We start from the raw sequence: 25,431 nt of genomic DNA, 5'->3' as shown, positions 1-25,431 counted from the left end.
CATTTCCACAGGTAAATGATACACTTATTTCCATACCTCGATCATAAGGTGTTAAAGGTGGGTTTGACACAGCTGGTCTCAGACCACCCCTAGAGCACTCGCTCTCTGTTCTTTTGCTTAGGGATTTTGGTCTGCTACACTGAGTTCTACCTCGAGCCACTATTTTGTGTAGGGGATTATTATGTACACCATCATTGTGAGGGCATAACCCACACAAAGAGACAGACATTCACAATATGATTGTAGCCGTTTAGTGCCTAGATTCATTTTCTGTCTCAGATGCTGCTGGACCTCCTTGCATTCTGCTTTCTGTTTGTCCCTGATGTGAAGTGGCATGTGCGAATGCTTCAGTTCACGCTCACTTTTACTGGATTCAACTCTGTGGGAACATTTTGGACTGGATACTTATCTCTTTGGAAGTACTTGCAGTGGTGGCAAGTGTAGGACTATGAACTGTGCAAATTCCTTCTATCCACCACTGAAAGTCATCATGGGTGTCACCAGTGCTTCTTCCCTTGCTTCGAACGGGCATCTGGATGGCATAGAAGTTGGTGACTCTGGTCTCTGCTGATCAAGGGTGCCACATCAATCTGTTTGACTTTCAGTGATTTGATTTGCCCACATGATATTCCTGCTGTCTGTTTGCAGACAGGTGGTTCAGATTATCACTGTCAATATGACCTATATATGGTTTGCCAAAGAGGAGGGCCGCATGGGCATCTGTCACCTCTGTCTTAAAGCAATGACGTTTTTCCACTATGCTGTTAGTCCTGATGTCTTACTCTTTGTGTCAAAAGGCAAGCATTCCTAACATGAGGCAGACAAGCTGAGTGGGTTTTATCGTGCGGATCAAAAGTGGCATCTCAATTGGAAAATTGTTCAGGCCATCTTTGCATCTAGGGCATATGTCAGATGTACTTGTTTACCACTCTATAAAATGCTCAGTATCTGCTGTTCTGTGCCCTGCAGCTTTTGATGCTGATCCACACTGTAGCAAGTTCCTTCTCATGAACCCAATTCCTCTGGTTCTTAGAGAAGTGAGGCAGGGCTGGGTGTGGGTGATCCTAATTGTACCGGATTGGGCAGTGAGTGTTAATCGGAGTTCTGATGCCTCACTGTTTGCAATCCTCTTCAGCTCAGGGGGAAGTCCAGTCACAGTAGAGAGGACATAGTGTCACCTGAATCGCCCCTGCATCCACCTTCATGCTTGACCACTCTGTAGGGTTACCCGTCTGTTTAATTGCCTTTGTTTATTGAGTCTTCTTTTGTTGTTCAAATCACCTGTGATGTGGTTTTTAAAAGATCTGCCAGATATGTTTCTCCATTATCTGGTAATTGTGCCTAATGGGACCTGTATTTGTTCATCAGTTTTTTTTAATGGGGTCACTCTTTGAGACCATACATGTTTGCTCTCTGAAACTTCTTACTTTGACTTATTGCTGTCACCTCAGCTTGACAAGTGGATGAACTGCTAGCCCTTTTCATTCATCTTCTGTTCACCTTGTTCTTTCTGGACATGTCAGTGCCTCAGTTGTGGGGCTGCTTACTGCCTTTTGTCATTTGGTATGAAAATGTTTTAGCAGGTACCTGTCCGTAGTCACTGTATTTTGTCCAACTGTGGCATTCATTCATTTTTCAGCTCTGAAAGCCTTTTCAAATCAAGGAAACAGCAGTGCATGGATAATCAGGACTTTAGCCTGTTTATCAGTATAGTCTGCATTGCTGTTATGCACATGTATACATGAATCTGGTATGAAAATTGTCTACAAAAAAATACTATATTTTTCTTGTATATTTCATACTTACACATGTGTGTATTTTATATATGCTCCGTGATCCCCGCACGAGGGCGGGAATATTCAGTGTTTATGACTTTGATGAGGATACCCCTGGAAGAGAACTAGGATTTACAGGTAAGTAACTTTCCCTTGCTGTTTTTCGATTAAGAAGCAAGATGTGGGTAGATAAATGTCTGAACAGACCATATAAACTGTGAGAGTATGTCCTCAGAATCTCATCCGGATCTGAAGCTTGTAACTTGTATTCAACTGTCAAGTGTAATCATGACAATGGTGGGTATGCTTTATTATCTTTGATTTAGTAAAGATCATATAATTTGACTGTATGTATTCTAAAGTGTTCTCTTGAAGTGAAAGTGTCCTTCTTCACGGAGGCCTGGAAATAGATCAAGATTAGTATGGTAGTATACGAAAGATATGAATTCTGGAATTTCACAGTGAAAGGAGAGTTACTGATATTTACTCCTACTTCCATTACAGTAAACTGTGAAAGTGATGTTTGTTCAACAGTGAAGGAATGTTTTATTCCCATCATGTTATGGTAAAGAAAAAGAGCATGAAAAGGAGGCACTTTCTAGTACTCTCATTTAAACAATCTTTCTCATTAAGTCTACTTTGAAAGTGATAACTGTGATGGAGCACTTTTAGGAGGAGTCCATTTACTTTCAAGCAGAAGGGAATTACTTTTATTATTTACTCGCTACTGGCTTCAGGATACCTTCTGAGATGATCAGTTCATGAGTGAACATATTCCTTCGCTTCAGAGTTGGGGTATGGTAAATTCCCTTTTTTCTGTAATCACATGAGCTGTTTTAGACAGAGCTGATTGAGAGGTGTCGAAAGCATTAGTGGGAGATTTCTTCTATGGTAGACATAACTGTGAATGTCAAACAGGTAATTTAACCATAAATTAATTATGGTTATACCTGAAACTTTCCTTTGACCCCCTCAGTTGTTATCATCACACTTGGACCACTCCATTGATTTTAGGAGCAGTTCAATCAAACAGGCTGGGTAGACCGAATTGTTTCTGGGTACTTCCCTTCCTACTCTCCATGTATGGTGCATTTTCATCCACCAGTGAAGTCATAAACCTAGCCATTGCTGTTGGTGAAGGTTGACAGCTATGGTATAACTGAGCAAAGCACCTGCACTATTGTATGGGTAAGAGATCCTTCAGAAGTGGGGAGGCAACCATTAGATTATCAAAACTCATTTTTAAGTGGTATCCCCATATCAAAATCCATCCACACTTATTTATAGTTTAAAAGCCAGTTTCTGTCCGTAACATAGAATTCCAATCTTTCTGCTATAGACTACCTACAGATAGAGGTACCTCTACATAGTCAACACATGCTTGTATTTTTTTCTCGTTGTCTTCTGTACAAGTGTGGGTTTAGAATTTGGAGCATCAGTTTAAATTTGAAGCTAGACTTACAAGCCTATTTGTTTGTAATGTTGTCTGACCTCATTGTAGGGGAGACAATGGACACACAGCTGAGCCAACAGAGTAGTGTCTGCTCTGTGATGAACTCAGAGTACGGACTAGAAAATATCACTTTTGTGTTGAAGTAAAAATTGCGTACTGTTGCAGTGAAATAAAATGTTTTGCTCTTAGGTGCAGACTCCTGTTCATTGAGCAACCTGGCCCTAGAGCTGGATGCACAAATAGTATTCAGAAGATTCTAGATAGCTCTCAAGAAACATGCACTTCATTATCTGTGGCTTAGCCTGGGTCTCCATGCACTTGCTTGCATCTGCTGCACTTTGGTCTTTGTTACGCGTAAAGTGATTAGACATGACTTTGATGCAATTTGTGCCTCCTCTTTTGCAGACTATTTTTGTAAAAAAAAATTCCACTTCATTTTTGCTAACTGTTGGCATCCTTTAACTGGTTCTTGGCTGCCTCTTCAGTGCTAATCGTTAAGATTGCATTTCTCATAAATGGACATTGAGCAATTATTTTTTATACTGTAAGTGCTTACTACTTTGTCAAAGCATTTGAACCAGTACTTTTTTACCCCAATTGCAATTCTAGTTCTAGTCTAGTTAGCTCTGGGACTTATCACTTAGAAACTCATTGTGCATATACTCAGTTTTCATAATTTACCCCCCCTACCCTACACCCCACCCCAGTCCAGGTACTTTGTTCTTCCTGTACTAACCCTTTTGACCAGGAAAAGTAGTCGAAGGGTATGTTTGGTCTGTTTTGGTTTAAGATGTGGGTTCCTTCAGGGTGCCTTGTCTTTCTAACACACAGGCTCTCACAGTGAAGTAAATGCTACCAAAAAACTACTGGCTGTTCCTAGGCTCTCTCTTGACCACCCACTTGGCTTGGTTTCAAGGCACCAATAGGCTTGAGTACAGCACATGCGCCAGTATGTTTTCCAAGCCTAACCATTAGCCTTGCACCATATCTGTGGTACATAAACAAAGATCCTTATCTTTTCACCATGTAAAGCCAAAGTGTTCTAACAGTTAATGTCTAAATCCTAAGATCACAAGATCGAGGTTCCAGTGGCTTCATACTAATTTAGTCATGCTTGGAATCTGGTGGTTTCTCTGTTCCCAAATGGAAGACCGAAATGCCTCACCAAGAGAGTTGGGTTTTGATCGCTGTATTCTGGGGGTAAGAGTACAGCCCGTTTTACCACTACTCCAGCCTCTCACTTAAAGGTCATTTTGTCCTTTTGAATGAATCATAGATCAATTTTTTCACTGTTACAACAGCATCTCTAATGGAGGTTTTCTTCAAACACATGATTCCTCATATAGCTCTTTAACCTTTCATTCATTAAAAGGTCTGTTTCAAAACCATAATTGTTGACAAGAACCTCTGAAACACAATCCTCTGGATCATCATGTACCTTATCTCTCAGGTTTGTACTTAAACTATGCTATAATAATGCCACTTTCATTTTGTTGTTTTGTTGTATCCTGCACTGTCCCTCTATAGGTTCTCCTGGCACTGTAGGGCCAATCACATCAGAAAAGTGCTTAGATAACAGAAGCTACAAAAGAAATAAGCAGACCTCCAGTGGGTGATTACTGATTAAAGAGTATTCTTTTTATATCTCACTTGAACTTGAGCAAATTTAGCTAAGCCCTCAACTGAGGTGTTAAGAGATTGAGGCTAGCACCTTGGTCTCTGAAATCTAAGCCACTCAAAAAGTTTCATTTTGGGCACAAAACACATTAGATTCTATGGAGGTTACACAAAGATTGGAGGAACTGAACCCTCTTCCATTGTGGATGCTGGTGAAAAGTGTACAGACCACAGTTTTGAATTGTCTGCATTTCATGAAGACTTTCTTTTTAAGAAGGCACAAATAGACTGAGATGCCCACCTTCAAGACATGATTGATTATTAGCATCAGCCGCAATACATTTGTGTGGAAAGGATGACAATAGTAACATTCTGCACAAAGTTCTCATCTGTAAAAAAGCAGATTTCAGACACTGTAGAAATCTGAAACACAAAAGTTAATTTAGAATCTGATATGGTGCCAAGGTTTCTTACCACAGAGACTGGCTACTGCTTAGAAAGGGGAGGGTTGAGGGATTGCTCATGGATGTTGGCCAAGAGGCTTTATTCTTTTTTTTTTTTTTTTTTCCAACTGTGTATGGTTTTTATCTTGGATTTGCTCCGATTTATTATCAATGTTTTCAGCTATCTATAACCTTATAGCTTCTAGTGGAGTAGCTGGAAATTCACTGGAGTGATTCAGCATTTGTAATTTAGTTGTGTCATCTTCATAGAAGTATGTGATAAAAGTAAACTCCAGTAGCAGGTAAGATAACGATCACAATTAAAGATTAAACAAGAAGGTGGAAAGTATATTACCTCAAGGAATTTACACATAATTAAGGGTTGGGAAAGAAGAAAAAACAGTCAAGTTGTACAGTTTGAGCCAGGCAAGATATAATCCAGGACAAGACCAGTGTCCTAGTTTCACAGCTTGTCAAACTTTGAACAGGGATGTAATGATCTATAGTACTAGAGGTAGCAAAGAGGGCCAGTAAATGTACAACTTCCATACCGCCTTCGTCGATCATCAGGAGAGTCATGGTTGGTCTATTTCATGACCTCACTATCCCAATAATGTGAAGTTATCAGATCCATCACCGATGGCAAGCAGTTATACTATTTCCTGTATTGCCAGGCAGATCTAACCAGACACTTTCTGTCTCCAGTTACAGCAGTATCTTCAACGTGGTAGCCAAAGTCCTGCAGGAAGAGAGATAACATTGACTAACTGTAATTTAAAAATGTGTAATTAGGGAAGATTCTCTGAAATGCACTACCTGCAGAGAAAGTATGCTGACTTATTTTAGTGTCTTCTAAACATGCAAACTTGTAGGCTGAGCAGCCATTAGGAGAAACGTTGGTAGGCTTGTTTGATGAGAAAGTCATTTGTCACTGATTAGAGAGGTGTGTAAAACCAAGTTCTGCTCCATCAAGCTTACCCAAATGTCAGGAGGTCTGGCTGAGGAGACGTTGGTAGAACCTTGTATAGTATTATGGCTGATCCTACAGGCAAAGAATGGCCTTTCTATTGACTGAAAAATACACATCTATATCTTGAATGAGATTCTTTGTAACCAGTGTAACTTCTGAGCAAAAGAAGGACATCAATTACTAACTTGCTTCTGTGGGAGAAGCAAAGTCCTTATTCCTTTGAACCTGAAGGTAGACTCAACAGAAAGACCTGTGGTCTGATTGTTTGTCTTTAGGCTTCCACTCCCAATTGTTCTACTCCGTACTATTCCTCCGTTCAGTTTTTCATAGAACTAAAGTCTATAAATACAGCTGTAGGTGAGAGGGTTGCCTTCACACAATACTGGACTGACACCTCTCTTATGGATCTGTTTGGTGTAACTACATCCCCTCCACTACTTTATGTTGCATTTCAACTTTTCGGGGACGTGTAAGACCCATGCATCCTCCATTAAAAAAATTTGTTTTCTTGATTTAGGTTACTGTTATCTTTTTTTAACATCTTTATAGAGTTTTAAGATGTACTGGACACGCATATCAAGTACTTCTTAGTTGTACAGATACACAACAAAAGCACTGCAATCCAACCTACACAAGTCATAGACCGGTTAGTGTCCTTATCGCTACAATTGCATTCCATGTTATTTTGGCCACAGACTCCAATGAGCTCAGTTCCAAATCTAGCCCACTTCCCCAGAAACCTATCAGTGATGATTTAATATTGGGCTAGGGAACCACATGAAAAAACTAAATATCAAGTTGTTGAGTCTTCGAGTATACCATAGCTGAGCGTGGTGAGTGAGAGGCTAGGAACATTATACCCTACATCCACCACCCTCCCTACTTATGCTGGTTTGGAAGAAGGCTCATACTTTACCAAAGCTGAGTTAGCCTAGTGAAGCACTTGTGTTAAGTGAAACTGAAGGTCTGGTTTTAAGAGGAAACCATGTCATACGAGATGCATGCTCACATGGAAGTGTTGGGGGTATTCATGCTTCCGTTGATGGAAGCACCTATTTGTAATGCTATTTGAGAAATGGAAGTTATACACAACGCGCCTTAATGGTAATGGGCGTGTCGTCACTCTTCTTCGCCCCCAAGAGGGGTCACGAAGTTCCATGTGGCCCAGTAAAACAGTTTGAATCTTTGAGCAAAGACCCATTGCTCGCCTGCTGTTCGGAGGCAGCAATAGCAGACACTTCACCCAAAGTTTTATCAGGTTAATGCCTGACCATTTGAACACAGATCTAATCTGCACTGCTCAAGCAGACATTTCAGGACTCACGAGTCCCAGGCCCCCCATCTCCCATCAGATAGCAAAGAATAGTTCTAGTAACTGGTGGCTTTTTTTTATTCCATAGGACATTATCACGTTTAAAACTAATAGATATGAACATTTGGTGTGCCTCAAAAGAAGAGCCTTTAACATATATATTGTATGTAGCCTGGAGAGGAAATTTGAGAAATTCATCCCCACACAGGCCATTCTTTCATGCCTTGGGATTTCCAGCTGTCTACATGTGTACCTATCTTTAAACAGAATGTCCAACATTTTTTGGAAAATGACAGTGATGTTTTTTCGATCAATTCATGTTGAACACCATTCGGTTAAATGGGTTCTAATGAGAGTGCGACTAATAAGAGTGATTCTGAATAGCCCTGTTTAGTGTGGCATGCTAGCCAGACAGGAGGTGTCATTGAGCAGTTGGTTTTCATCTTAGCTGTTTTTTAACAGAATTAGCTTTTATGTATTCTTTCATATGAACTCAAAGTGCTATTATCTAGCACTTTAAATAGGTATCACCCTTCTATCTGATCAAAATCCTTTTTGGCATCCAAAGGAAGGCGAGATATTGAGAGTACCTCTTGTTCTGCCACTTCCATTAATGTCCCTGTTCATTGGTTGTTATGGTCTTTATAAAACATGATTGATAAGGCAAAACTGGACCTACCAAAATGCCTTCCTGTTTGCTAACCCAGGATTCTCGTTAATATTTTCACTTTGCAATTTGATAATGCTTTAGACTTATATGGCCTGCAGGTTAGTGAATCTTTAGCTAGTTTTAGTAGTAAAGTAAGAGTGGAGGCCTTCATTGAATGTGTAATGGAACATGATTTTAGGAAGTACTTGTACATCCTGACCAAGGCCCTGGCTGTAAGTCACTGTACGCCCTATACAACAAGGTGGGAAAACCATCGGGCTCAGGGCTTTGACAAACATCTTTTCTTTTATTGGCTTCAAAACTTCTCTGGGTGGTTGAGTAGGTCTAGCACCCTATAGTTTCTTGGTTGATTTGCAGAAATGTACTATCGGAGAGGTAGGTTTCTTGGACTGCTGGCTCACCAGCCTAAGAACTGTAGAAAACTTAATATTTAGTGTTTTTTTAATTGTCATCAGAATTTATAGTTCCATCAAGATCTCAAATCTGTCTAACATTATTCCTGATTCTTATTTTCCTGATTTTGAAGGCTAGAAGTTTGTCAGCTTTGTCTCTTTTTAGGTCACAGTCTACAAGACAGCTTAGCTGTCTGGTTTGCTAAAGATATCTTGGGGACATTCAGAAATCTGACCTAGGAATGCGTTCTGCCCCTTGCTTGCAATCAGCTTTGTGGTTTGTTACTCATATTTTCTTGCTTTCCATTTGCCGGCTTTAATTGATTTAAGCTGTCCAGCTTGAGTTTGTATCTTCCCTTGCTCAAACGTATCCTCCTGTGTGATCCCTTTCTGTAAACAGGCCTGTATATCTTATTCTTATCTCCTCACATTTGCTGTGCAAAGACAGAGGTCAAATGTCAGATTCTGTCTTTTGAGGGCGTTTTGTCTCTTTCTTTCTGTGATTTCAAAGTGAGAAGTTTTATGTGACAACTTGCTGGATATTTGGGGTAGGAAAGATAGTTTTTCTAGCTTACAACAACATTTAAATGAACTGTATACGTTTTTCAGAATATAACAGAATTATGAACGCACAAATGAAGCACTTTGTTTATTCCTGAAGTGTGTTGGAAACAAATAATTTAATATGATCCAATCGAATCATTAAACTTTGTGATGACATTTCCACACATTTTCGTCTGTGCACTGTATAGTTTTATTAGTAAAACTGTCTGTCTGTGCAAAGGTAATGCTCATTTCAGTAGAAAATGTGTTGTCTGTAATCCCAGCGTGCTACCACACCATGAATACTCTAAAACACTTCAGGTTGTGTCTCTCTGTTCTACCCTGTACCACTCTGCTTTATGCCAATTCATTTTTCACACCCTACACCATTGCACCCTTCGCTGCTACACTCTACACCACTCCAACTCCACTCTGTCACTGTTCTCTATGCCACTCTGCAACACTGCACTCTATGCCAGTGTTCTCTGTACCAATACACTTTACTCCATAACACTACACTCTGTTCCCCTGCGCTCTATGCCAATCCACTGTACGCCACTCTAATCTACCCTGCACTCTACACCACTTTACTCTATGGCATTACACTCTGGGCCACCCTGCGCAACTGCACTGTACCCTGCACCCCTCCATGCCACTTCACTCTACTCTGAAACAATCTACTCTACTCTTAACCACTGCACTCTATGCCAATGTACTCTACACAACTGCATTCTGTCACTGTATTGTACATCACTTCTCTCTGATTCTCTACTCTGCAACGCTGCACTGTCCGCCACTGAACTCTATGCCCTTCTATTCTGCACTACTCCACTGCACTCTATTCCACTATACTCTACACCACTGCACTCTGCCTTTCAACTCTGCACTACTCCCCTCTGCATCACTCTGCTCTGCGTCACTCCACTGTTATGCACCACTCTGATCTACACCACTGCATTTGACAAACATTGTACACTGCTGAATTCAATGGCACTCCCTCAATGCCAATGTAGTTTGCAGCACTATACTCTGCAACACCCTACGCCAGTGTACTCTATACCATTCCACTCTACTCTCCCACTGCAGTGTATCCCATTCTACTCCACACTATTCTTCTCCAGTGCATGACTCTCCGCCACGTCACTCTACAACACATCTCCGCTCTTCACCATTCAACTCCCACATTCCACTCCGCTGTACACCACTAACTTTTAGCCATGCTGAACAGCAGCCACGCTCGTGTACAACATGGCTAAAACAGATTCGCAAAATAAATAGCTCTTGCATAGATGAGACCTTTTACCAGTGCTTGTTTCATAATATTGTTATTGTGTGTGTGTGTGTGTGTGTGTGTGTGTGTGTGTGTGTGTGTGTGTGTGTGTGTGTGTGTGTGTATATATATATATATATATATATTTTTTTTTTTTTGTGCACTTTTTGGGCTATATCGTGTGCCTGTAGATTCTATAATTCTCCTCTGGCCTTTAAGTCCCTTCATATTCTAAAGAAACAATTTCTTTTGTATTGGGCTTCAAGGACCGTTCACTCTTGCTGTAGTTCTATTGGCCTTTTTTTTGTCTAGTCTAACAAAAGTGGTAGCATGTGCTATCAGCTTGCCCCAACGCCCCATTGATCATTCCCACAACACGTCCCATGAAGATTCCCTGATTCATTTTTGGTGAAATAATTATTTAAGGTTTCTTTGACTGAGTCTCTTATGGCTATGTTCCTGGAAACTAGTTCATTTAATTCCAAGTGTCTTGCCAAGAGAGAAGAGATGCCTATCCTAATATCAGGGGCATGGCCTGATAATTGCTGAAAGCCTAAATCTGTTGACATCACTTTCAAGAGAACTGGTCTGTTTGGCAGTAAGAAGTCTTTTCTGGAATGTGACTTATGGGCATTGGAAGAAAATGCATAATCTTATCACTTTGATTTTGGAATCTCCATATGCCTTATATATCTATGTCCTATATGCCTCTAGCCAGGGATGGTTAAGGGTCTCTGTTGCCATCACACATTGAGGTCTGTGTAATATCACTTCTGATGGATACAACTACCTGTGGATTCCTCACCTAATGATTCCTCACCTAATGAATTCTCCCCCAATGCGCAGCATTCGACTGAAACTTCTTTCCATCTCTGCACGTCAGTGAGGACGTCACAATTGCCCGACTCCCCCCGGCTCAGGCTGACATCACTGTGGCAATAAAAGGTCCCCGCCGGCGTGCTGACGTCAGTTCCCTTTTTTCAGTGCCTTCCATAACGGTTATTTCTCCAGCTCTTGTGTTGATTGCTGTTGAAAGGGATACTTTGTGTTTTCGGAAATGTGTGCTCCAAGGAAGTCAGGATTCAAGCCTTGCAGAGAATGCAGAGGCCGTATGTCAGTTACTGACCCGCATAATGACTGCCTCTGGTGTCTGAGCTCAGACCACGACGTTCAGGAGTGTGGTTCGTGCCAGAAAATGAATCCTAAGGCTCTTAAGGAGCGTGAAGCCAAGTTGTTTTTAGCAAAGGCTAAAAAGGAGAAGAGGAGTCACCATAGATCTTCGTCGGGGAAGTCGGCGAAGAGTCATAGGAAGCGCGCCATCACGATTTCTGGCGTCATTCCAGCGTAAGCCGGTCGATGTCTCCATCTGCTCGGCGCCATAAGTCATGGGAGGTCAGTCTGACGGTGACTCCCCAGCCTTCGACTCCGCAGACTTCTCCGGCGCCGTCGGTCTTTGAGGTGGTGGAACCTCGGAGTCCTTGCTTCTCTCCGGCGCAGTCGGATATCCAGGATCCGGCTCCACAGGAGTATCCTTTCTTCCCTACTGCGGGATCGGATCCAGCAGCATTCCTTAAGGCCATGTTTGCCATGCTTCAGAACATGGCGCCGGGAGGTGATTCGCCGGATGGCCCCACTAGTCCCTTGGCATTTAATTCAGCCATTCCGGCTCCTTATAGTTCATGCTATTCTGTCCGGCATGGGGCGCTAGTCGGTGGAAAGGCCTTTGATGCCGGTGTCTATCCAGATGGAGTCGTACCGAAGCCGGATGGCGTCGGTTGGTAGAGATCGGCTGTCCACGGCACCGATGGATCCATCTCCGGCGTCTGATGGGTCCGGAGATCGGGTAGTGACACCTACTTGACACCGTTTTTCGACGTCTGTCAGCTTTGTCGACGCCAGGGCTGAAGGCAGAGTTGCGCTCCCGAAGGACCTGAGATTGTTGGAGGAAGGAGAGTACCGGAGACAGCTCCTTGAGGAAGGGGAGATTGTGGAGCCCCTGGGTGACTTTCAGGGGTTAGACTCTGCCAGTGGGCTGGATACTCCCCCGGAGTGGGATTTAGCCTCACCAGGGGAGTTACCGAGGAGGCAGCCTCGTTTCATTCTGTGATACGAAAGGCTGGTGATTTCTTAGATCTCCTGCTTCCTGTTGCCCAGGTCAAGACAAATATCCTGACGGAGGTGCTACATCCTGCCACTGCTGTTGCAGAGCCATTGCTGCCTTTTGATGAGGCTCTCACGGATCCCATTGTCGAGGTATGGAGAAAGCCTGTTTCTTCATCAGTGGTGAACAGGTTAGTGGGCAGAAGATATAGGTCAGCTCCAGGGGACCCTGGGTTCCTTTCAAAACACCCATCTCCAGAGAGTCTGGTGGTACAGGCGTCTTGTTCATCGCGGACTGCTCCTGGCTCCTTCCCTGGTGTGTCATCCGACATGGAGTCCAAAAGGATGGAGCAGTCTGCAAAGAAGGTTTTCTCGTCCTGCAGCATGGCGCAAATGCCACGTGTATCCTGGGTAGATACATTAATGCTGTTATGGATGCAGCTAAAGCTGCGTTGCCTGATATGCCCCAGGATTTGCAAGGACTCCTTACGGGTGCCAAGGCTGCAGCGACACAAGTCATACTATCAGGACTGGACACCACAGACTCAGTTGCCAGAGCCATGGGAACATCCATCGCTACCAGATATAATGCTTTGTTATGTACGTCTGGGTTCTCTACAGATGTCCAAGCCACTCTGTTAGACTTGCCCTTTGATGGCGATAAGTTATTTGGCACTAAGGCTGACTCTGCGTTGGAAGGCTTCAAAGAGTGTAAGGCAACAGCGAAGTCCTTGGGCCTCAAGCTGCTTCGACCCCTTTTAGGTCGTTAAGACGTTTTAGGGTGTTTGGACGAGGGGCGTCCTTTCATAGAAGATCGCAGCAGACAGGCCAGCAGCCCTCAAGTCTCCCTTACAGATCTTTTAGGGGGCGGGGTAGAGTCCACCCTAGAGGGGCCACCCAACAGCAGCACCCTGCCTCTTCCTCGGGGGGGGGGGTGCAACAGGGGAAGCAACCCTAGTCCTCTAACCATTGCATCCCATGTATCTCCTGTAGGGGGAAGGTTGTCTCTTTTTCTTCCCATGTGGGAGATGATCACATCAGACTCGTGGGTCATCAGTGTTGTGAGGAAAGACAATGCCCTTCCCTTTCGGGAGATTCCTCCTCCCTTCCCTCCCCATCTTTCCTTTTGTTCAGAAGACCATCTCCTGTTGTTAGAACAGGTGGTCCTATCCCTATTGTCAAAAGGTGCAGTGGAGTTTGTTCCCGAGCAGGAAAGGGGTCAGGGATGTTATTCAAGGTATTTTCTGATCCCCAGAAAGGATGGACCTGAGGATTTTGAATTGGTTCCTCAAACAGGAGAAATTCAAAATGCTGACTCTAGCACAGGTGCTTTTGCCGTTGAGCAAGGAGGATTGGATGGTGTCTGTCGACTTGCGACTCTCCGGTTTGTGCTGGGGTCGCAACACTATCAGTTTGCGTTCCTTCCTTTTGGTCTTACTTCCGTGCCTGGAGTCTTCACGAAGCTGATGGCGGTGGTTGCAGCAAATCTCAGGAGGAAGGGAAAAGCAGTATTCCCTTACCTAGACGATTGGTTGATCAAAGCCAAGTCTCCGGAGCTCGTGCTGCATCACCTGCAGATGACAACCCAGTTGTTGTTCAGTCTGGGCTTTTCGATAAACGTGCCCAAGTCTCACCTTGAGCCCTCAACGCCTCCGGTTCATAGGGAAAGTACTGGACACAACATTGAATCAAGCCTTTTTTCTGCCACAGCAGATTCAGGACATTCAGGCGTTGATTCCAATGTTTCGAGAGGGAGCGGTTGTTCCAGTCCTCAAGGTCCTTCGTCTGCTCAGTCTGTTTGCTTCATGCATTCTGTTGGTCACTCATGCACGCTGGCACATGAGGGCTCTTCAGTGGTGCCTCCGCAGGCAGTGGTTTCAGCACAAAGGGGATCTTGCCAAGTCTATAAAGATCTCCAGAGACACTGCAGCGAATCTACGATGGTGAGCTGTGGACGGCAAACTTTCTCAAGGAAGGCCTTTTTCACTACCACCTTCAGTGGCTACGGTGATAACTGATGCTTCTACTCTGGGGTGGGGAGCTCATCTGGGGGACCTGGAGATCAAAGGTCATTGGTCTCCAGTGGAGCCGATGTTTCATATCAATCTGCTTGAATTGAGGGCGATACGTTTGGCTCTCAAGGCCTTCCTCCCTTCCCTTCGCGGTCAGTCGGTTCAAGTGCTGCTGGACAACACGACCGCGATGTGGTACATCAACAAGCAGTGAGGAGTAGGGTCGTACCTTCTCTGCAGAGAGGCTCTGCGGCTCTCGTCCTGGGCACGGGACTATTGGATTTGCTTAATGGCAAACCATCTGGCCAGGGTTCAAAACGTGCGTGCGGACAGTCTGTTGGCTCCTCTCGGCCGATCACAAGTGGCGTCTTCATCCAGATCTGGTCCTTTCCATCTTTCGGATGTGGGGATTTCCCCAGGTAGACCTATTTGCCACTTGGGAGAACGCGCACTGCCCATTGTTTTGCAGCCTCCAGTCTCCGGTGCAGGAAGCATTGGGGGATGCGTTTCAGATGTCCTGGAACGGCCAGTTGCTTTACGCGTTTCCCCCTATACCCTTGCTTCCTTGGGTTCTGAGGAAGATTCACCAAGACCACCGGGCCCAAGTCATCTTAATAGCTCCGGATTGGCCAAGAAGGGTGTAGTACACGGACCTTCTCTCACTGTGCCCTCCACTCTGTCTCCCTTACAGGGCAGACCTCCTCTCGCAGTCGCAGGGGCAGGTTCTACACCCCCACCTCCAGAGCCTGCACCTTCATGCCTGGAGATTGAACGGGGCAGTCTGAGTTCTTTTTCTCTCCCACCGAATGTGGTGGATGTTATTTTATTGGCCAGGCGACACTCCACCAAATCTGTCAATGCGAGCAGATAGGCTAAATTCGTTACTTTGTGTGGAGAGAAGCAAATTAATCCCTTAAGTGCCCATTTGTCTGACATATTGTTGTTTGCATTGTCCTTGGCACAGCAAGGCTGCGCTGTTGCTACTGTCAAAGGCTATCTTTCGTCTCTCTCAGCCTTCTTATGCCTACCTGATCAACTCTTTGTTCAACTCCCCTTTAGTATTAAGGTTTTTGAAGGGACTTACCAATAGGTTTCCTCCCACTCCGTTTCTTATGCCCCAGTGGGATTTAAATCTGGTTCTAACCTTTTTAATGGGTTCACCTTTTGAGCCTCTACATTCTTGCCCTTTGAGACTTTTAGTCTTAAAAACTGTTTTTCTTTCGGCCATCACGTCTGCTAGGGGTGTAAGTGAGCTTCAAGCTCTTTGTGGAGAAGTGTGGCTCAATGGTTAGAGCGGCAGACCCTGAAGCAGAGATCTGGCTCAAGACCAGGGTTCAAGTCCCGCTTCAGCAGGTCTTGGGCTCAATTCCCCTTGACCAGATAATTCTCGCCTCGGTGCCTAATCTAATTCATGGGTCCCACTCAGCAACTCTGGGCAATAGCTTGCTTAATATCCACAACGGCCCCAACAGCGCTTGGATGCCTGGCTTCACCCTGGGGGTGCTCAGGAGTGGGTGCCTCACAGGGAAAAGCCAGGAGGGGTTCCATAGCGGTATGAGTACAGCGCCTTGAGACCCTAACGGGTGAGTAGTGCGCTATACAAGTGCTAATTTACATTTTTTACATTTTGTGTTCACCCTCCTTTTACGACCTTTCATGCGGACAAGGTAGTGTTGAGGACCAGGGCGCTTTCCTCCCCAAGGTAGTGACTTCTTTTCATTTGGGGCAGCTCTCGTCATTCTATCCTCCTCCACATCCATCTAAGGAGGAGGAGAGACTACATCGACTGGACCCAAGGAGGGCCTTGAGTTTTTACATAGACAGGACGAGAGAGTTCCACTTGGACGACCAACTCTTTGTCGGATACGTGGGGAAGAGGAAGGCCGTCCACAAACAAACACTATCCAGGCGGGTCGTTCTTTGTATTAAGATCTGTTATTCATTAGCAAAGAAAGTTCCTCCTGTTGGAATAAGAGCCCATTCCACCAGGGCTAAGTCGGCCACATCGGCCCTGGCTAGAGGTTTCCAGTGGCAGACATTTGTAAGGCTGCGACTTGGGCGTCCCTCCACACCTTCGTAAAGCATTATTGCTTGGACTCGGAGGTGAGGAGGGATGGCCATTTTGCACGTCTGTGCTGCAGGATTTCTTGGTATGATCGGTCAGACACCCACCTCCGAGGCGGTACTGCTTTAGGACTCTATTCATTAGGTGAGGCGTATCCATCAGAAGAGCAAGTTACTTACCTTCGGTAACGTTTTTTCTGGTGGTTCCATTAGCTACCTGTGGATTCCTCAGGGTCCCACCTGCCTGCCCGTAGTCTGTCTGGTCATACCGAGATTTCCTTGGGTGAATATATGTATATTTGTTTATTGCTGAATTATGAGAGGATGTGTGTGTGTGTGTATGTATATATGTGTGTATATATATATATATATATATATATATATATATATATATATATATATACACACATATATATACACACATATATGTATATATACACATATGTATACATACATATATATATATATATATGTGTGTGTATATATATATTCTTATGTATGTATCTATATGTATTTGTATATATTTATGACTGTATTCTTGCGGATATATATTGATATTGTTTGCTATTTCTATTTGATTACATTTTGTATAAACGTTTTCTTGGATACAATCATAATGAGTATGGAATGTCGGTATTCACCTGTTCGCCTCAAAGGCACATAAAAAATGGTGTAAACTGACGTCAGCACGCCGGCGGGGACCTTTTATTGCCACAATGACATCAGACGGAGCCGGGTGGAGTCGGGCAATTGTGACGTCCTCGCCGACATGCAGAGCTGGAAAGAAGTTTCCATTTGAATGCTGCGCATTGGGGGAGAATTCATTAGATGAGGAATCATTAGGTGAGGAATACAAGTAGCTAGTGTATCCACCAGAAAAAGCGTTACCAAAGGTAAGTAACTTGCTCTTCAGAGTAATTCATAAGCTGCAGTATTTGACAAATGAGGTTTGGGACATCGTTGTCAGGTTTAGGTTGGGGGACTTCTTTGATGATGCCTCTGATACATAAATGAGTGTTCCTAGAACAGTTTTCACCATCCTAGATTTTATCCAGAAGTACGTTGTATTGCTTGTCAGTTTCTGTAACTCAGGTGCTCACTTCATCATGTTCATGTGCTTGTTTTGAACAGGTTGTTTCAAGGTAATCTAATCTAGTCTCTACGTTTTGTAGTAAGTTGTCGAAATCAGCTTGAAAGGTCTCCATATCTTGACAAAAGACAGTTACATCTTTTCGAAGTTAAGCGATTCCTATTGAATGTCCTCATTAGTAGAAGCAGATGGGAGATCTGCGGAGGCCTCTGGTTGTTCTAAACTTTGGTGAGCTGATGGTAAGGCATTAGGGCCTGCTTTCTCCTCAGTCTTGGGTTTTGTAGCATATGTTTTATAATCACTGTTCTCTGGGTTCTATTTTTGGCAAAGGCCTGCTCCTCCTCAGATGACCATGAATACGCGGCTGCATGGAGAGCCCTATCTATCATGTGATCTTTCTATGATGTCAGTATCTACATGGCATTCAGTTTCCAGATTAATGTTGGCTTTTCCAGGACCTTTGCTTCCGCACAACACTCGACTATTTAGGCACAAAAAAGTTGATGTTGTGGCGCATGTGACATAAATGGTGTGCTCCCTGCTGATTTTCTTTGTTTTACTGATGCCTGGGGCACAGGGAAAGGCAGGAAGCAAGCAGTAATTTCATACCTTTTGTTAAATCTAGACTTCTTGCTGGTGCTGACCCATTCTTGATAGGGGATCCTATGCTTATTTTGAGACCCAGTAGCCCACACTCACACAGCTGTGTCCTCAGCTACCGGGTAGTCATCTCAAGGTATATGTTGGCTTCGGCAGGGTACATTCCCCTTTCAGCCGCCTTAACTTGCCAATTATTCTGTGTGGTAGAAAGAGGGGTTTGTGAACCCTGTCCTTAATCTCGTTTCAGAATAATTCTGAAGTCAAAATGGTAGAATTTATTACATATGCATGCAGGATCATTCCATCTTTCGTGTGACAATGGTTGTTTAATCAATGAGGCACTATTGCTTTTTGGCTTTTCTCATGAGCATGCCCACTCTCCTGAGCTCATTGCAGGTGCATCTCAACTAGTCCCCACCCAGGATACTACTTCGCATCCTTATTTTTATTTAAATAACTCTTACGCATAACATATTGTATAAACTTGTCTTTGATGCTCTGTTGTCAGGCAGTGAAGTGGCCAGGCGATGCATTTAGTGGTAATGTACAGCCTGAATGAGTACTTCACTTCAAGGACGCACATCTTATTGTTCTTGGAGAGCCTGTAATGGACAGTAGATCTGAAGGATTTTACATTTGCAACTGTACAGGAAGTACCTCCGATTTATGTATATATGGTAAGGGCATAAGCTGATCATTTGCCTTCTACCTGATATTTGCTCTACAAATCTTCAGTAAGTTCATGGTTGTTGTGATGTGCAACTTGAGATGTCTTTATAATTATCTCTTCCCATATTTTAATGGCAGGCTTTAAAGGACGGCTATGGCTCTCTTTACCATTTGACTTCTCTCCTCTTAATCTATCTCTCTACCCCCTTCTTCAAATGCCTATCCTTGATGTAAGCAACCCAGCCAACTACAGACCTGTTCCTAATAGGCCCATTCCTATGAGAAAATAGTGAACAGCATATCTAGTTCCAAAATATGTGTAAATCCACATCCTCCTAGGTGCTTTCCCAACTTCTGGTCACCTGAAAATGGAGCTCCTTGCTTTTAGGATAAATCTTAAGTGGTATTTCTTCGCCATTGGGATGCACAAGGAGCTGACTCTGCAGGAATTTGTCCGTTACCGCGAGTAACATTAGCAGTGGTATATGTAAGATGACAGGATAATATTGAGAAACTCCGAAAATCCTGGAAATAATCAACAAAGTACAAAAACAGCCAAAAACCGGCCCACACGCTGACATGTCAAACCAGCCCATCAGGCTGCCCTTTAGGCCAGCCCAACTCTGATGTCAAACACAGTTTAAATCACCAATCCCGTTTTCACAGATGCCGTCATTGTGGGTTTTGAATGTAGTTTAGCCATAGCTGCCAGCGACATTGGTAAGCATGAGCACTGCCCTTTGCGATCTTGTGCTCGTTGTGACTTCTTTCTCATCTTGTGTCATTAAACCTCTACCTGATTCTTTAGTTAATAGGTTCAGATCAGGTTTACTTAATGACTTTTAAAAACGGGTTCATTGCAAGTTAACAATGTGGATAGTTCTCTGCACTGTATAGTGCTAATTGCAAATCACAAAAGTAAACCAAAAAGTCAGCCTCATTTTTGCAAACTGCATTCCACTTAATAACATATGTAAATGACCATGAAAATATACTTTCTCCTTAAAATTTTCCTGAGTTCCAATGATCTCGGGGCACGTATGAGCGTCCATTTGCTCAGTAAAAGGAGCACCTTGACTGAAAATAATAATAATAGTTTTATAAAGCACATAGCTACCTCGTTAGAGGTGTCCCAGCACTGCAGGAAACAGTTCAACTATTCATCCCTGGGCCGACTTCATTATGTTTCTTATTGCACCTGAAGAGCCACGTTTTCAAATTCTTTCAAAAGGTTAGCTCGGAGGGCTCCTGTCTGAGTGATAAAGGGAGTGAATTCCACCCTTTTGCCTCCAGGACACCAAAGGAGGCGTCTCTGGTACGCACCTTTTACAAATGGGACTACAAGCCAACAGGCTTCCACTGACTGTAAATTTCTACTTGTGACATATGGCTTGGCCAGCGAATGTAGATAGCAAGGACCTTTTTTTGCTAAGAATACTGTGGCAATTGGACATCGCCTTGAAAGCAACCCTTTCCTTTAAAGGAAGCCAATGCAATTGTGCTAACGCCAGAGCCATCTTAGACCTTCTCAGAAGTTTCAATAGCAGCCAAGCAGCTGTATGTTGTACCCACTGCAATGTGAACATACTTACAGTAAATACTATTTCTAGTTAAATACCAGTACTGAGTTTGGTGTGATCCATAAGCCATTTGAATCTGAGGAAATAAAAGGTACAATGCTATGGAGTATCACTATAACATTAAGTAAGATAAATAATTGTATGTGCGTTGAGGAATCTGGTACAGATTTATTTTCTCTGTAAATGACCAAGTAGTTCTAAGACCTATCCTCCTTTTTTTGTAGACCAATTGTTTTATGATTTGTGAAATGAACCCTTTTCCCTTTTCTATATTTGAAGTCCAAGAGGGCACTCAAAAGGTCTCGATTCGGTTGGTGCAAGAAGACTTGAGTTTGTCGTTTATAGGGCAGTCTTTGGAACCTTCATGGGGTTTTTATCATGTTTGGCTGCCCAGCACATTCATACCTCACTGGGTATGCATCTCGGTTTCCAATGTCGAACTTGGTGTGTACTGGAGAAGCCTCCTTTGGTGTCATGGTTAAACAGTTAGGATTAGCATAGCAACTAAGCGTGCTGCGCACTACCCCATGTTTAGAACTATTTGTGTTGGATATCCACTCCATTGTATTAATTGATTTTACCTATATAGGACTTAGACTGCCTGCTTTCTGCTCCAATGTCAACTATATAGAGCTTTAGTCTGTTTTTGTTATATTTTGAGGTTGCCTTCCTCTTGGGTTTATGGTTGTTTGCAGTCTTCCTTTTAAGTGCTATGAATTACATCAGAATAAATGTTCTTTGTTCAACTTAGTGGCTTGTGCTCCTTGTCCTTTAGCCCTGGTCTTTCCGGTGCCACATGGCATCCATTCCCTGTACATCTTTGTCTGTGGTCTGAATGGGGGAAAAAATAAACCTTATGTTAAGGTAAGCTGATGTGGTAAACGGAGTCTTGGTGGTTGTGAGAGCATACACTCAATCATACTCCCTTGTTTTAAATTTGAATTTTGTTGTCCTACTGATCTGTTTGAAAACATCTTCTTTTTTGTTTTCCTCAGAATGACAGAAGCATCATTTGATACACTGCGCCTGTGGATTATTATTTTGCTGTGCACTTTGCGGCTTGCTGTGATGCGTCATCACCTCCAAGCTTACCTAAATGTAGCCCATAAATGTGTGGAGCAGATGAAGAAGGAGGCTGGCAGAATAAGCACAGTAGAGTTGCAGAAAATGGTAAGAGCGAAGAGCTGCAACAGTGCGTTCCGATGCTCTTTTACACCTATTTGAAAAGTAAGATTTAATTTATCCTAAACTGTGCTAATCTTGTTCAAATATTAGTATGCAGTTCTATACCATCAGGTTATATTGTTCGATGGCATTCCACGAGGGAAAACAGTTGGTCTGTTTTTGGGAATCCCTTTCATCTACTTTTCTCTCTATTTTGCTGGTCATTCTACTAGCTGCTCCAATAACACTCTGATTCGTAAGCATGATTCATTTGAAATAATATATATGCATAGTGGTCTCTTTCTACCAAGAGCAGCAATTATACTGTTGTGAAAATATAGAAATGCTGTGTATATCCAAACTGCATTGAGTTTTAAGACTTCTTTCACAATAGTTAAGTTTCATAATTTTAAAATCTGCGTTTTAAGAGTAGCCTATACTAATTGTACCTACTACTGCCCAGCCAAAAAAAGTAAAGATTTTGAATAAGAAAGCTTTTACACCTTCCGAGGTATTCAGTGAGTCTGATAAGAACCAGTGAGGCTATCCCACTAAATGTTAGGTGAGCTTCTGCATCATTAACCTCTTTAACAGACATGGTCATATAAAGTTTGTGACACTAAACAACATCATAATTAAGACCAGCCTACAAAAAAGGTCCAATGTTTTGCTGAAAGAATAATTAAAAAGTTTCACCCCGAACAAAACAACCATTATGTTTTCACCATAGATTTCATAGACCCAAATATTTCAGACTGAGGGCCTTATTACAAGCCTGGTGGTCCAAAGACAAATCCTACCCGCCAACCTACCGCTGTCCCCGCTAGGATCAGTGATCCAGACGATAACAGCGGTCCTAAACTCAGTGCTGCCCTGATGATTACAACCTTGTTCTCCGCCAGCCTTCTCATGGTGGTCTGACAGACAAGAAAAGGCTGGCAGAGAACAAGTGCAGGGGGCCACAGAGGAGCACCTGCACTGTCCATGGAATGAGCAGTGCTGAGGTTCCCCTGCCTAGCACCCTTGAAATGAGCTGTGATGTGCAGGAAGTGCGCATTTCAAGGGTGCTGGTGCACTCTGCATGTGGCAGCATTTCCGCCGGCTCAATTATGAGCCGGGAACAATGCTGCTGCACCTTTTCCACTGGGCTGACGAGCGGGAACCTTGGATCCCGTCTTCAGCCCAGTGGGAAGGTTGTAATACTGCCGATGGGATGACCGCCACCTCAGTGGCGGTCTTCTTACCACGGGCCTGGCGGTCGGGTTTTATGAAAGTCAAACTTGTAATCAGGCCCACAAATTCCTGATGTCTTATTCCCTGTTTACTATTGTGGGGTTCAAGGTGGCATTCTCCCTCCTTCCAATCATAGTCTAGCCTCAGCAGTAAAAGGACACACCCCTCTGAGAAGGGTCTTGTACAGTAGTTGTAGAGACAGTATGCAGCATGCTGCCTACATTCACTTCACTGCCCTTTATTGTTAAAAATGGTAATTTGTATAATAATTATTATGCTGCCACCAAAACAGAATAATGTCCACTCTTGCAGGGATACCATTTTTGTCAGCTGTAAACCCTTATTCTCAAATAACAGCGATTTGCAGCAGTTCTGGAGGAAGTCTAAAAGTGAACCTAAGGATTTGGCCTTATGTTTTTGATACGTTTAAACTCTTATGTAGTTTCTAATAAATAGTAAAAGCAATAGAGGGAAATTTGGCATATGTTTTCATTCGGTGATTAACACCAGTTTTTGAAAGCTTTCTTGCCAGATAGTTGTGGGTTTTAGCTTTCAAACTAATGGATCATTTGCTATATTCAGTTATCTGCTCCAGTTTTCCATTGGCAATGTTATGTAGCTTTAAAACTCGAAATAATACCTTGTATTGTAATAGGTGGTATTGTACGCCTGAAGAAACTAAAATCTTGTTTTCCTTTTGAAAAACAGAGTTTTATTTAACATTTTAGGTATGTTGATTATTACAAATCAGAGCAATCCTTATTAGAAATATATTTTTCCTCCACTCGCTAATACTCTTGAGTAGCTTTGTGAAGGTTCGGTTTGCTAACAACATCATCTGTGCTGTTAAGATACTCAAAATAATTTTATTGCTTCCAGGTTGCACGTGTTTTTTATTACCTTTGCGTAATTGCTCTGCAATATGTTGCACCTCTGGTGATGCTACTTCACTCAACGTTACTTCTGAAAACGCTAGGTAAGACTATCTTGAAAGATTAAAGCAACAATTGTTGTTTCTTTTGACTCAAAAAGCAAGTGTGACCAATAGCATTAAAGAACAGATGTCCCTTCTCTCACAGTTATTACATCATTTGGCGCATGGCATCTGACATTGTTGCTGTAATTTGCATTTTGAGAAAGTATGCATTTGAAATACTCACATATTGTTCATACAGTGCTTCTGCACAAATATGTTGCAATAGTAATAAACAACATCACAGTGGCCTTTGGTGTATTTCATTGCAGCAGACAAATTCAAAACATTAATTTTTAAAATTCTGTACAGTCACTTTATAATAACTGCAGAGAACATGGTCAAGCTATTTTATTTTGTAAATGCTTGAGTCTGAAACCTAAGTATTCCTTTCACTCCTTTGTAAACTTAAATGCATACTATGTTCTGTGTGTGTGTGTGTGTGTGTGTGTTTTCGCTAAGCTTATCTACAGTTTTGTTGGCATTTAACATAAAACAGTGACTTTGGGTTGAAAATCCACATTGTGGTTGTTTCTAAGTTTCAGTCACTGGCTTGGAGGTAATTGTCAGATAAACTGGTTGGTCCACAGAAAACTACTTTAATAAATCTTTGTGGTGTTTTGTAGAAGAAACCAGCTTCTACTTGCACTAACCTCATCTTATCTTTATCTTCTGCCTATGTTCTGGCGAGAAACGGTCAGTGTCTCCTTCATCTACCGTTTATTCTGCATTGTAGTCTCAATTCTGTTCATTAAAATGATCTCTGCAACAATGCAGCTAAACATTGTATACAAGCTAGAATTTGTGGGCGTAGTTCTGTATTTTGCATTCTGATGCATGAGATCTTATCTGAATTGGCAAGCAACAATCTCGGCGGTTTCCATTTTGCCATTAATAAGGATAGCTTTGGCTTTGAATGTACCTAAACGACACAAATAACTATTTTCTCATCCTGAAGAGGAAAAGGAGTCCGAATCTATGGATGCTTCTGAAAGTTATTTTGACAGGGTTGAAAAACTCCAAACTTACAGTGCCGCCAGCAGTCAGTATTTTTAAGTCTAAATTTTAAGAGATGAAATTATCTAAACCTTTTTTTTACTTCAACAATGGTTAATGTCAAGAATCAGGTTTCATGCTTCTTCAAAACAATGTACGAAGAAGACCCAACACCAGAAAAGGCAGATCTCGTTTGCACCAAAGTCAAAAGCCTTTCACGTCTGAAGAGCTAGGACTACTTTGATGTTGAAAGTGCAAGCCAAACTGAGATAAAAAAATATATTTGTTGAACTGATGACTTTGGCACAAAAGAAAAAAAATATCTGTTGATGAAGCCTTAAAGTCCTAAAACATTCCAAACAAAATCAGAGAGACACTGATGGTCCCATTATGAGTTCACCATTGTCTTTACTTGTAGATGTTAGGGCCAGAATTATTAATACTGGTCAGTATAACTCCATAAATTAATTGGGATTACAAGCTATTTCCTCAGGAATGCTGAAAA

The 25,431-nt window shown here is 42.7% G+C and overlaps 1 protein-coding gene across 1 annotated transcript in view; it reads left to right on the top strand.

Annotated features, from left to right (window-relative positions):
* TMEM161B (transmembrane protein 161B) overlaps positions 1-25,431 on the top strand; it is a 190,933-nt gene that overhangs the window by 96,591 nt on the left and 68,911 nt on the right. The window contains exons 10-11 of the mRNA XM_069224915.1: positions 21,556-21,730; positions 23,837-23,933. Coding sequence (XP_069081016.1) covers positions 21,556-21,730; positions 23,837-23,933 — 272 coding nt within the window. The remainder of the gene's footprint in view (positions 1-21,555; positions 21,731-23,836; positions 23,934-25,431) is intronic.

This window comes from Pleurodeles waltl, chromosome 1_1 (assembly GCF_031143425.1).
Source record: "Pleurodeles waltl isolate 20211129_DDA chromosome 1_1, aPleWal1.hap1.20221129, whole genome shotgun sequence".
Classification (NCBI taxonomy): Eukaryota; Metazoa; Chordata; class Amphibia; order Caudata; family Salamandridae; genus Pleurodeles; species Pleurodeles waltl.
The sequence above is the reverse complement of the archived record's forward strand: the minus strand, read 5'-3'. Positions and strand labels throughout refer to the sequence as shown.